General features: G+C 38.1%; 1 protein-coding gene across 2 annotated transcripts in view; it reads right to left on the bottom strand.

Annotated features, from left to right (window-relative positions):
• Nucleotides 1-13,409, bottom strand: part of LOC131440652 (GPI inositol-deacylase) — a 254,257-nt gene that overhangs the window by 82,179 nt on the left and 158,669 nt on the right. The window contains exons 9-11 of one of the 2 annotated variants that reach the window (XM_058612123.1): nucleotides 12,245-12,374; nucleotides 4,603-4,719; nucleotides 4,339-4,532 (exon numbers count right to left, since the gene is read on the bottom strand). In XM_058612123.1, coding sequence (XP_058468106.1) covers nucleotides 4,339-4,532; nucleotides 4,603-4,719; nucleotides 12,245-12,374 — 441 coding nt within the window. Of the gene's footprint in view, nucleotides 1-4,338; nucleotides 4,533-4,602; nucleotides 4,723-12,244; nucleotides 12,375-13,409 lie in introns of both variants that reach the window. The other variant, XM_058612122.1, reaches the window with a different exon arrangement.

Here is a 13,409-nt window from a genome sequence, read left to right as displayed (position 1 = left end):
CAGCTTGTGATTCTCAATAACGGTTCCCCCACTCGCATCGACCCGGCTACCGGATATACTTCGGCAATCGACGTTACCTTTTGCTCCAAGAGCTTGGCCCCAAAATTCACATGGCGAACACTTTCGGACACGCACAACAGCGACCACTTTCCAATAACTGTCTCTATACCTGGATGGTCGAGCCACGGCACGACGGAAGTGGTTATATGACCGGGCTGACTGGGCATTGTATGAACAAATTATTGCTGAAACCATCCACCCGGATGTCGCGTGGAACGTTAACAGCTTTACGGAAAAGCTGATCACAGCAGCCAATAAATCTGTATCACGTACCAGTGGCCAGACTGGACCCAAATCAGTACCTTGGTGGAGCTCAGAAGCGAAGGCAGCAATTCGACAGCGACGAAAATGTCTGCGATCCTTGCGGCGAATGCAGAGACCAAACCCAGAACAATCTACAGCGTTAGCACGATTCCAGGAAGCTAGAGCAGCGGCACGAAAGACAATAAAGGAAGCAAAGGGGAATTCGTGGAAGAAATTTTTAGCGACAATCTCTCCTGAGAGTACGACTGCCAAATTATGACAGACAGTAAACCGTTTGCGTGGCCGTCGACAACAGCATACAACAGTACTCAACGGTTTCACGGACAACCCTGCAGAAGTAGCAGAAGAACTGGCCAGATTTTACAGTGAAAGATCTGCGATCTCCAGCTTCTCTCCAGCTTTCCAGATGACGAAGCGAAAGGCAGAACGAGAGTCCATAAATTTTTCGCCAAATACCGATGATACTTACAACACGAACATCACCTTGAACGAACTGCTGTGGGCTCTCGGTAAAGGTCGAGGTACTTCTACAGGTCATGATAGTACAGTATATCATTTGCTTCGTCATTTACCTCTATCTGCGAAAACAGTACTTCTTGAGCTACTCAACAAAATCTGGAGCAACGGGGAGTTCCCGGCAAGCTGGCGGAACGCTATCGTTGTCCCTATTCCAAAACCCAACTGTAACGATACTGGACCTGCTACCTTTCGGCCAATCTCGCTTACCAGCTGCATGTCCAACCTTTAAAATCATTAGCGGATCATCAATCGTCGACTGATCACCGAGCTAGAGTCGAATGGACGGCTTGACAGACGCCAACATGCGTTTCGTTCGGGGAGAGGAACTGACACCTACTTTGCCGAGCTGGAGAAATCGCTTCCTACCGTGAACGAACATTGCCTAATAGCCTCACTTGGCTTGTCGAAACCATATGATACCACATGGCGCCAAGGCATACTGCGCACCTTGAAAACATGGCGAATACGTGGCCGAATGCTGAGCATCATACAAAGTTTTTTCTCCGAGAGGATATTTCAGGTGTCTGTAGGAGGACACTTATCTCGCGAACACGTTCTAGAAAACGGAGTACCTCAAGGTTCGGTCCTCTCGGTGACACTGTTTCTCGTTGCGATGCAGCCTATCTTCCGAGTACTACCGTGCGGAGTTGACATAATTATGTACGCTGACGACATAATTATGCTGTGCGAAGAGCCAAAAGTGATGCCTTATTCCGTAAACTGCAGGCCGCAGTCAAAGCTGTCAACATATGGGCAAAGAGCGTCAGTTTCTGTATATCGCAAAATACCTCCTTGACTGATAAGTCCCATTCCATACAGCAACACGAGGTGCTGATCCAATCTGAAGTAGTGAAGTTCGGTTGCCGCGTGGAAGTTTGGCTCCGACCACCCGCAGAATCCGTAGCCGAGACTCGCAATCTTTTTTCATCATTTTGCAATGAGGTTTGAAAGTCAGAGATTGGTCTAAGGTTATGCCCAGAATCCTTAGTCGGTTGATCGTCGAAATTGGGATCTTATCAATGACGATGCTCCTTGTAGGTCTTTGCCGTGTATTCGGACTGCAATAGAAAATGCACGATTTTGATACCTTAAACACATTAACATACAAGTGTAATCCGTTGTATCATTTCTCTTGTCAAGGCTAAGAATAATATTCATCTACAGGTTCGACACTAACAACCGCCCGAACTCCCGATCCCCCGTCTGTCTACCATCTCTATCGAACCTAACAAGATCTTTTTGCTATCACTAACTTTTTCGCTTCCCCTTCCCCCGTCTTTTCGCCATCTCGATAACTAGATATTTACCGTTCTTAGTCATTGTTTCCATATACCCTTTTTCCACAACATTTACTTCTCTAGGTTTCTCTTTCATCGTCTTTGAAAAACTACTGCACCGATTTTTTTTTCAAATTTTGCACACACTTTCTACATACCAAACAAACAGACTCCAACGTGTTCCTTTTCGTTGTTTGTTACTTTGGGGAGGTTTAACAGATACAATATGGCGGATTTTTCCTTGAAAAATCGTTGTTTTTACTTTGAACAACCACCAAAAATTAAAAAAAAAATAAACAGAAACGTTGGGGTCTAGAAAAACTTCTACTCTAACTATGATGCTTTGATTTGTTCACTTCTGATTAGTCTGCACTGAGATACAGTGGACACCGCAAATCATGATTTTTAAGAAGCGTCCTCAAAAATACCTCTCCACCGACTTATTTCTCAACATTTTTCCACGAAAAAATTCAAAATATTGTTCGAATGATGCTTCTTATTATACAAAACATTAGAATTTAATTTTTTAAACGATAGTTCTGTAAAAAAAATTTAAAAAATGATGATTTTTTTCATCACTTAGACCCAATAAAAATTGCTTTGAAAGTATCCCGACGAACTGATAACAAATCAAGGTTGATGAGCCTACAACGATTTTCGTAGCTTGGAAAGTTAGCAGACGACGCAAAGCAAAACGGACATATTTTTGCTGAACAGCGAAATATGGTGCCCAAACAATGACAGCGTACTCAAGGCAATATATATATATATATATATATATATATATATATATATATATATATATATATATATATATATATATATATATATATATATATATATATATATATATATATATATATATATATATATATATATATATATATATATATATATATATATATATATATATATATATATATATATATTGTAGAAGTTTTTTGAAATGCGGAACATAAGTCCTAGCATCTTAGAAGCTTTAGAGATAGTATACTCTAATACAAAGTATCTACTACGGCCAGTGATAATAGATGGTTTAAGTTTAAGACAAGCGTTTTCGACGATGTCTGTCGCAATTGTAGGATGAGACACAATCGTAGAACGGCGAGGAACATTGCTGGCTGCTATGTGGATTTGTTGATTCATCAATGTTTTTGCGGAGAAAACACTGCTCAAGTGTTTGGAAAATAAGTGGCAAATATCGACGGAGTTTGATGTGTTATGTTCTCCAAAGGACATGTGAGTAAGTAATTCACATTCCTTTCTTTGATCATTAACATGACTCCAAAAGCGTTTGGGATTTGTTTCGAGGCTATTCTGAATCCTGCGCTGGTAGTTGCAATAAAGCGCCTTATTTAATCGCTTATACCGGTTATTGACAAATTTATAATGTTATCTTAGTTGTAGAGAAAAGTTCTTTGTGAACTTTTTTAATGCAGATCTTTTGGCACTTTTATAGCGCATTCGACTAAGAAGGATAAGTTAACTGTCGACGCGTCTTCTTCGGAACAAACTGATCGATTGAATATAAGTTCCACTCGTCATTAGTTAGCAGCAAAGTCTAGTGAAGATAAAAACGTATTCATGGCGTCGTAGTTTCCCATTTTGTAGTCGTAGTAAACTGATTCAGAAATCTCATTGAAAGTTGGCGGTGAGGAATTCTCTATAGATAGGGATTTCATTCGTGTGATGTCCAGACTCATGTCCAATCACTGCACGTTAGATGCACATCTCCTTCGAATTGGACTTTCCGAGACTAATCATTGTGCTTGTGGCAAAGGTTATTGAGATATTGATCATGCTTTTTGGACTTGCGTGGAGTATCGTGATGTCAGATCTCAACTAATAAATTTCTCGCGTACCCGAGGTATACTATCCAATTACATGCTACTGCATCATTTCATTAAATTCATTGCAGTTCGTTTTATTCTTTTTCATTAAATGTAATTTATGATAGCAGTTCGCTCGATAAAAAAAGGGTTTAGATTCATTAATGAATACCGACATACTAATATGATATTCGAAATGCATTAAGTTTAAAGTACTATGTATTATGGACACTACGGCGAAAAAAAACTAATGTATGTTGCCTTATGAAATAAAGGTATTTACGGGAAAATAAATTATTATTATTGTTATTATTATAATTATTGTTATTATTAATGATACCAACAATATTATTATTGCTATTATTATAATCTACAGTTACATGTTTTACCTGCAACAAGAACCAGCGGACTAGTTCCTTTTAATTCTGAAAGTGTTTTGCTGCATCCCATCAATTTTTCATCACACATCGACGATTTTCGGCACAAAAATGCAGAGAGCAGTATTGCTAGACAAGTAGATGGCAACCGATTTCCATATTGCTGAACAATTCTGGCAATCATCACACCAAGAGACTGTTTATAACTAAAAAAGGACGAATAAAATTTACGTTACCATTGTCATTGTAGTTACAAATAAAAACACAATATACTACCTTATAATATGTTCACATCCTGGACTCATATGCAATACCACTTGTATAGATTGCGTAGAACAACCCAACGGTCTGTTGAACGGAGTAACCACATATCGGTTAATAGTTTCCTCGGGTCTGCTGTAAAATTCATTATTATTACATTCATATAATAGTTATATTTTATACATTGTGTAATTTTTTTGTTTTTTTTTTTGCAGGTCTTGTAGCTCATGCCTGTTGCTAGTTGCGATTATTCTATTTTTTTGAGCTTTCAATTGTATGTCTGAGTTGTGGGAAGCTCGGTGAATAATTTGTGTTTCATATAAAATTTCGCTGGAACGAAACTGTTCGTTAATAAATATTACTGTACAATTCCCAAAATTGATAAGAACCCGAGCAGAGTGTGAGATCAAATAGAAAACTCATTTTGATGTTGTGATGTTCGCATTTATCGATTACTCAATTTGCTGTTGTTTTGGTCGTTTTAAGTGGCAAAACATCAAAATCGAAAGCAAAAAGATATTCCGATGATAGCAAAAAGAAAACTATTTTTGCTAACAGCGAAAGCAAACTGAAATCTAAATAAGATATAGATTTTTTCTTGTTGATAGCAAAACTAGTTTTCAATTTGTAGTTATTATCAAACAACGAAAACAAACCTGGAATGCATAATCAGTTATTGATTTGCTTTAAAAAGACATTACTGAAAACAAACAAGTCGCGAGCATAAGCTAAGAATAGATCGGGCAAAAGACCCGGAATAGTATACCTTTAGGCGATATTACTTGCAACAATAAAAAAGCGTCTAAAAGCACAACACCTCCACAGAGAGAGACTTGGGTTTCGAACCTAGGTAATTTGGATTTGGAACTCTCTGCGAATGCTATGGACTGTGACGTTAAGCTGTAAGTAGATGGAGAATTTTCGATCATATGACAAGCAGTGTTGATTCACGAAGCTGTATACAGGTAGTTTTAGCCGATGTACAGTCGTTTCGTCGCATCCGTCCCGCAGCCTTCGTGAATGGCAGTGCAGCTATTTGATAGGTATGGAAATGTGGTCTTTGTCTTTCTCGTATCCAGAAGCTGTAGCATGTGAACATCATAATATCAGATTGAGTTATTTATTTGATCTCACACTACTCGAGTATGTAATCACTTTGAAATACGAATTTCTAGGCTCAGAAGAGCGAGCGCTTTGGAGTGAAGTCTTTTACAGCAAAGGCTTACTGGAGACGTGAATTAGGAATCTGACAATAAGCAATCTCAGATCATATGTTATTTCGATTCCAAAAAAATATCTTACTTATTTCGACTAATTGGGACAATTAACGAGTATCTCACTTCTTATTTTCGGAGCGAACATTAAGCAATTCATTTGCATGCTTCAGATAAAATCTATTGAACATAGATAATTCATGGAAATCTGATTATTTAGAGAATAGGGTTTTCAAACTAGTTTTCTAAATTTTTCAAATATTAATGCAAAATCGCTGTGGACTATAGTTGACTATAATATGATCTAGCTCAGAACCTGAAATCTTCAAAGCTTTTTTTTCTAAGGAAAGTTGTGCGGGATGTCAAGGTCTACAATATGAAAAATATGTTAGTTAGGAATTTATCCGCCAAGCGCTCCTACAGCGCTCGAAAGTTTCTGATAGAAGACATATTACGCTATATCTCTGAAACGTGATGATTTATAACGTCTTTGATTGGAGTTAATAAAATTCTTTCATTTGGTGGCGCTAAAATACAATCATATATTCAAACTTTTTAGAGATGGTCCTTGGGATATTTTTAAATGGTTGGGACAAAAAGAAGGGATGGGGGGGGGAGTTTGTGTGGTTATGAAAAAATTCATATTACTTGACGAGAATCGACACGTTTTGAAGATCATAGAAACATTTTGCATACCCAAGAATTGACGAGGGGTAGATGTAGCAAGTGCCTTCAAAACGGGGGGTGTAATGTTAGTAACAGCATAACTCCAAAACTACTGAACGGATTGCCACCAAACTTGGCACAGATACTTCTTGCTCTTCAGAGATGGTCATAAAAGAGAGAGAGCGTAGCAAGTGTCCTTTACCGGGGGATGATGGAGGGGGAGAACAAGAAATCGATAGTTTTTTAAGACCATAGAAACATTTTGCATATCTTAGATATGCTTATATGGGGGGTGAATGCAGCAAGTGCCTTTGAAAATTGCTATCAAATTTAGCACAGATACTTCTTGCTCTTCAGAGATGGTCATAAGTGTATTTTTATGGGAAAGGAGGCCTAGCTAGGGTCTTCAACAGGAGATCAAACTCAAACATGCAAAGGATAAATTGTATATATGATCGAACATAACGCCAAAACAACTCAATAGATTATTAACTTTCTTGGCACAAGTAGTTCTTGCTGTTCATAGGTTCCTATAAGAGATATTTTAATGAGGAGGGGGTGGGAGAGGTGCTGTGTTTCACTACGCTCTGAGTATTTCAATGGTCAGAACAATTTCTAAAATTGTTTTTAATGCCTTGTATTCACGAAACATTTCCGAGCAACGCCGGGTAATTCAGCTAGTATGATATAAAGAAGAGCGTATTATTCAAAAGACTTGTTAGTTGATGCACGAAAAAACAATCACTTTGGCAATACCGATACTCGAATTCTGAACCACAAATAACGGTCAAAACAACAACCGAAAATAATAGTCAGAACATTTAACATCTTTTTTTTAACTAAACGCGAAAACTGTTAGAGAATCTGATATTTAACGTACCCCACCAGAAGGAAATCGTGGACGTCAAATGTATTTTTCATATCAAGTTCCTGACGAAGGTCTTTCTGTGGCTGACGATCAGAGAGATGAGAATGCCCCTTTTGGCCGGATCTGGTGAAGGCCCAGTATGCCAGGAGATCGCTAAAGGAGATGAACTAGCTTCAGATAGACGTGGCACCAATGATCGTCAACCTATTCAATGTCCTCCAGATATGTGGTGCTACAACAATAATCTCGCAAGTAAACATATAGAGGATTATTGATGTAAAGGTTGCAAAAGTGTTGACAAAAATCTTTTCCTTGATCACGGTTATGGTTGTTCCATTAAAATTTATTTTTGTATTTTTGTATCGCCTAATGAAATTAGTCCTATTTTGATGCAGTTATTATGTTGTTGCTTTTGAATAATCATTTTGGGAGTTTCCCAAAATTTTTGCCTCCCAAGTTTTTTTTTTCCAAAATTAACAGCAAAATGATAACATAATGTGATATCAATTGAAAAATTAATGAGCTGAGATCAAATTAAGATTTCAATGTGATGTTGCTATCATAATAAGATTTCGATTTGCTCTCGTTTTGATGTTTGACTTTGCTCGGGAAGACATCCTGTTTTCGGAATATCGCTTTTTAGTGTGTTGTTTTTGGCAATAGTTATTAAGATAGTATTACTCACGAAATGCAGTTTGATTGTTTACCGTAAATTTAGGGCTTTATACAATCATCGTCGAATTCTTTTAAGTAAGATGATTTTTGTATTGTTTCTTCTGGTTTCAGGGTATAGAAAAGCGCACCTTCGTGTTGTACCATGCATTCGGGATACTCGTAGACTGTTTTGTTATCTTGCGATAGTGGAAAAAGTCTTATGATTGTGGAGGCGTTGTTAAAAATTTCGAAATATGTAGAATGTATAATAACGTATCTTTGTTCCTTGCCAACTTGGGTAATTCCCAAGTTTATGATGATTTAATGATGTGGACGTCTCGAGTTGGAACGTGGGTTTCCCGACTGGAAAGCTAGCAACGAAGGCCATTCCGTTCATACGCATAGAAGTGCAGAAACACAGACGCGCCATCAAATAAAGGTTCGAAGTCGAGGGGGTGCAAAAGCACAGAGGTGCTAAGGCAACCCCGGGCTGATCCACCAGATACCAGATCTTGTATGGTGCGATGGATCAGAAGAGACGACACATATCGCGTGGTACTACACATCAAGCATCACATTTGATCGCCACCAAGAGCTATAACGCTGTACCTACTAATAGGCACAGACAGCATAAACCAAATTTAGTGGGGACCATGATAGCAGAAAACTATACCAGAATACGATCAAATTGAACTAGTTCGTTCAGCATCACCTCGTTCATCACGACAGAGCAACAAAGATAATAACAACAAGGTAGAGTTATTTCAATTTAATTTCATTATTTATACTTACTGCAATTTTCATTTTGATATTATTAATTTGAAAAATCCAATTAATGTAATGATTGATCTACCGGAAGATCATCCGAATCCGATTCCGAATACTAGTAGGAGCTTAAATATTCCCAGCGCTAAACATTATCTAAAGCAGCGGTTCCCAAACTTTTCTCGTCGAACGCCCATTTTGAATATAATGCCCACCAAGTTGAAAAAAAAAATATTAAATTGCGATTGATTCCTGTGTCGTTCTCTGTATTTTGTGCTACGCCATTCAGATGCTCGTCATAGTACTGCTTTCACCTGTCGATCGCCTCACGTTCGTTCGTGAGAAGGTTACCACTGGTATATCTACACATTCCGGCCTGTGGCGTGTAGCCTCTACGTGAGCGGTTCACCTTCTCATAGAACTTCCATGTGTCATTTGCGCAGCACAGCTGTTCCATCGCTTCGCGATCTTGGTCTTCCTGGTGGCGCTTTTTTCTCCGGAAAACCGTGTTCTGTCTGTTCCGTGCCTGTCTGTATCGTTCTTGTTCGCTTTAGTACGGTGTTGCAGCATACTCGCCCTTACTGTATTCTTCTCTTCGACCAACTGCTGACTTTCGCTGTCAAACCAGTCATTTCCTCGATTCGATAACCTCGTACCTAGTACGGTTGAAGCAGTGCTACTCAAGGCGGACCTTATATTCTTCCAGCCGTCTTCAAGAGTCGCCGCTGCTCTTTCGTTGGTAGCACTTGTTCCAGTTGTTGCGCGTATTCCTCTGCAGTACGAACGCTACGTAGCTACTCGAGATTGAGTCCCGGCGTTCCTGTGCGACGAGTGTTGTGCACCATCGATAGTTCTGAGCTTTTCGATAGACACAGGGCGACAAGGTAGTGGTCAGAATCAATGTGGCTTTGTGGATATCTTTGCGGGGGTGCTTCGAATTACCATTCCTCGGGAGGCTGCAAAGTTCACGCATCGTTGACCGTTGTCGTTTGTAACCGCGTACAGGCTCTCCAGCCCGATCACAGGGCTGTACATTGCCTCCCGGCCAACCTGAGCATCCATGTCGCCGATGACGAGTTTTACATCCCGCCGTGGACAGCTGTCGTAGGTTCGTTCCAGCTGCGCGTAAAATGCTTCCTTCTCGTCATCGGGTTTCCTCTCGTGTAGACAGTGTACATTGATGATGCTGTAATTGAAGAAACGACCCTTTATCTTCAATACGCACATCCTATCACTGATTGGCTGCCACCCAATCACGCGCTGGCGCATCTTGCCTGACACTACAAATTCCGTTCCTAGAACTTTGTAAAGAGAAAGCAAGCACCCCCTTTCCTGCCAACATACGACCAAGGTCCCACCAGGGTTGGTTACCCGGTCTTTCCTATGGTTACTCGTACCCCAGTAGGCACCCCGGGGAGGTAGGGATAAGAGTTACTGGACAAGAGGCACATTGAACCACATTGGGGCCTGAATTGCGCATTTTCCAGTTGTTTACCAACCAAAGCCTTGACCCAGGCCTTGACCTTCTTGGAACTTCAAGAAGTACCAAAAGGTTTGGCTGCCATAAGAAGTCATGCCCCAGATTCGATGGCACCATTCTTCGATTACAAATCTCTGTTTAAGATAATGCAAAAGATGGTACTCGATTGAATTCAGCTAGATTTCCTTCGGCTGTTTGGAATACTCGCCGCAATACTTTAAATGATATGCCTCGAACATCCAACATCCTAGAAGGCTACCACAATAAATAATCGAGTAATATGGCGTTCTACGCTGTATTCAACTGCTAACGACGTAACATTTACGGTATCTACTAGGTGATCTGCCAACCAACCGTAGAACTAAACAACTTATAAAAACAGAAAATCTGTGAAAAAGCTATGAAAAATAAAACAGACATTGAGCTATTCGATTGTATTTAGGGACTAGCATTTATTTTAAATAATAAATAGTATTAGTACTAGTTATATATTTTGATATTAGCATAATTTTTTTAAATAAACAGAATTGGAATTTCGAATGGAAGGCCTCCTGTCAAAATGAAGAATATTACATGATTTAAAAAAAGAATGTTAGCTGTTCGGAAATTCGTTTGAAATCTTTCTTATAGATAATTCAGGGCGAGACGGTCGTCGATTAGGAATGTTGCCGGAAACCTGCTGTCAACCGCACTGCCCATTGCTGGGAGCAGCCCGCTTAACGCATGGTTTTTATTGCGGTGCGCGATCGTGTGGCTGAAGGTATACCTGAAGACCTCGCATACCCTGAGAAAATATCAAGAGTTTCGTATACTTACGACTTAGTAACAAAGTAAAAATCAATTCTATTTTAATTAAAGATTTTCATAAACAGTTTTATGATGTTCTTAATTATTATGGATGCACTTTATAATCTTTCGCTTCATACATTTCTTCGATAGTCAATTATGAGATAATTTTATCTTATTGAATTCATAAGATAACGGACAAAAATGCGAATAAGGAAGAAACAATTTTAGATGCCAAATTGTCAGTCACTTCCAGATAGTCAAAAGCATGAATAAATCCCGTAAATTCTATGATTCAAGCCTTAAAACTGGAATTTTCCAAGTACTGTTTTGTGTATATTTTTTAACGGTTGGATCATAAATTAACCAAATTCAAAATCAATTGAACCCAAAATATACAATTTTACATGACATTCCCCGTGTGTATTCCGGCAACATTCCTAAGGACCGTTTGGCGTAATGCCGTTTGATATGATTGATATTCGGCATAATAGTTATTTGGTATAATGGTCATTTGGCATAATTCCATTTGTCATAATAAGAATTGAACTCGCAATATTTTAATGTAATATGAAATTTCGTTTGTGTTTCGATCGAGTGATGATTTGCAAGAAAAACTAGAACAAAATGTGTGAATTTCATATTCGGTCCAAATATGTCAATGATATTATGTGAAATAGCATTATTTCTAATATATTTAAATTCTGTAGTAAAAAGCAAAATCATTTTATATAAGCATCTCATTTAGTGGTAGCACAATAATCTGTCTAGTTGCGGGCGTTTGCCCGGATAACCCAAAGCTAGAGGCTATCTCTCAGTTAAGTCATAGCAGATGATTAAAAACGATGAAGCGTAGTCGCCTTTCAAAATCGCAGTAAATTAACACAAATTCTATTAAACAGCATGTTGATTAGTTACGCCAAATGATCATTATGCTATATAACGATTATACCAAACGGCGTTATGCCAAACGGTATTATGTCAAACGACTTTATGTCAAACGTGGTAGCCCCGTTTCTAGGCAATAATGGTTTTCTGGGAAACAGTATATTAGAGGGATTAGTTTTCTAGATTAATGTACACTCTGGGAAGTGCTTTTCTGGGAAATGGTTATTTTCCAAGAAATTTTCCGACGAAATGGTTTTTGGGAAATGGTATAGAATCGAAGAGTAAGGTATTTCCAATGGTAAAAAACATATTCATTTTGATTTTCAGTATACTTACTTATTGTAGTAGATCCGAACAAACTCATCCGCCCATGGAATGGAGATAATTGTAATTTGAGGAAGATTGATTGAGTTACATGAACGAACAGCAACGTTTATGGACAGTGCCTGATAACTGTAATCAATACCTGAAAAATACATATTTTCAAATATTACTCCAATTATTACATAAAAAATAACACAATGAAAATTCGCAATATTGGTATATTTCAAAGTGATTTGTTAGCTATAAAGTGGAAACGACTTGTTTTATTTCTTGTACAGTGTCACTTTCCCAAATAGTTCCAAAGTGTCCAAGTATGGTAACAGAGGTATTTTGGCCACTTCATATATGTTGGCCGACCTAACAAACTTTATGGATTTAACCGATTTGAGGTTACCCATGTTGCATCAATTTGAAGCTAATCACAGTAAATTACCTATTGCGGAAGTGTTTTTCAAACATATTACAACATTTGGTGGATATTTTTACAAAGTGGGCCAAAATAAAATCAATCCTAAAGTGGGCCAAAATACCTCTGTTACCCTAGTTCTGAAGTGGACATGACTTGTTTTATTTCTAGTACATTTAGAGGAAAAGTGCGCGGTACATATTAGTGCGCATTTCATTAAATATAAAATCTGTTCATTAAATATAAAATCTGTCATTAGACAATAAGCTTTATATTAATTTCTAATAGAATCACGTTATTTTTTTTGTTTCGTAACAGCTTTTCGACCCAAACGAAGTTATCATCGAGTATACCGAGTGTTACCGAAAATTCGAGTATTCGAGTACTACGGAAAATTCATTGTGCGCATAATTATGTACCACTGCGCACTATTCCCAAGTAACATTTTTAATATTAATAAATACTTGTAGTTGTCGTCAATGCTACATAATAAATCTTGCAATAAAACTTTAAACTCTACGAAAACCTACTGAAAACCTCTATAAGAGCATGTTCCTGCCAAGTGGACCAATCTTTATAAGGTTTATAAATCAAAATGAAGAATCAGCATAAACCTGCTTTCAAACTCCAAATTCAAGAAAATTTTGATCAACATTAAATTTATTTGGATGGAATGAATTCCGCTATGAATAAACTGACGTTTTGATAATATTTTTCTTGACTATGTGTGTGTCATGTCTACTTTGAATGCAATCAGTAAGAATATATTAG

This window comes from Malaya genurostris, chromosome 1 (genome assembly GCF_030247185.1).
Source record: "Malaya genurostris strain Urasoe2022 chromosome 1, Malgen_1.1, whole genome shotgun sequence".
In the NCBI taxonomy this organism is placed as follows: Eukaryota; Metazoa; Arthropoda; class Insecta; order Diptera; family Culicidae; genus Malaya; species Malaya genurostris.
This window is presented reverse-complemented; position numbering and strand designations above follow the sequence as displayed.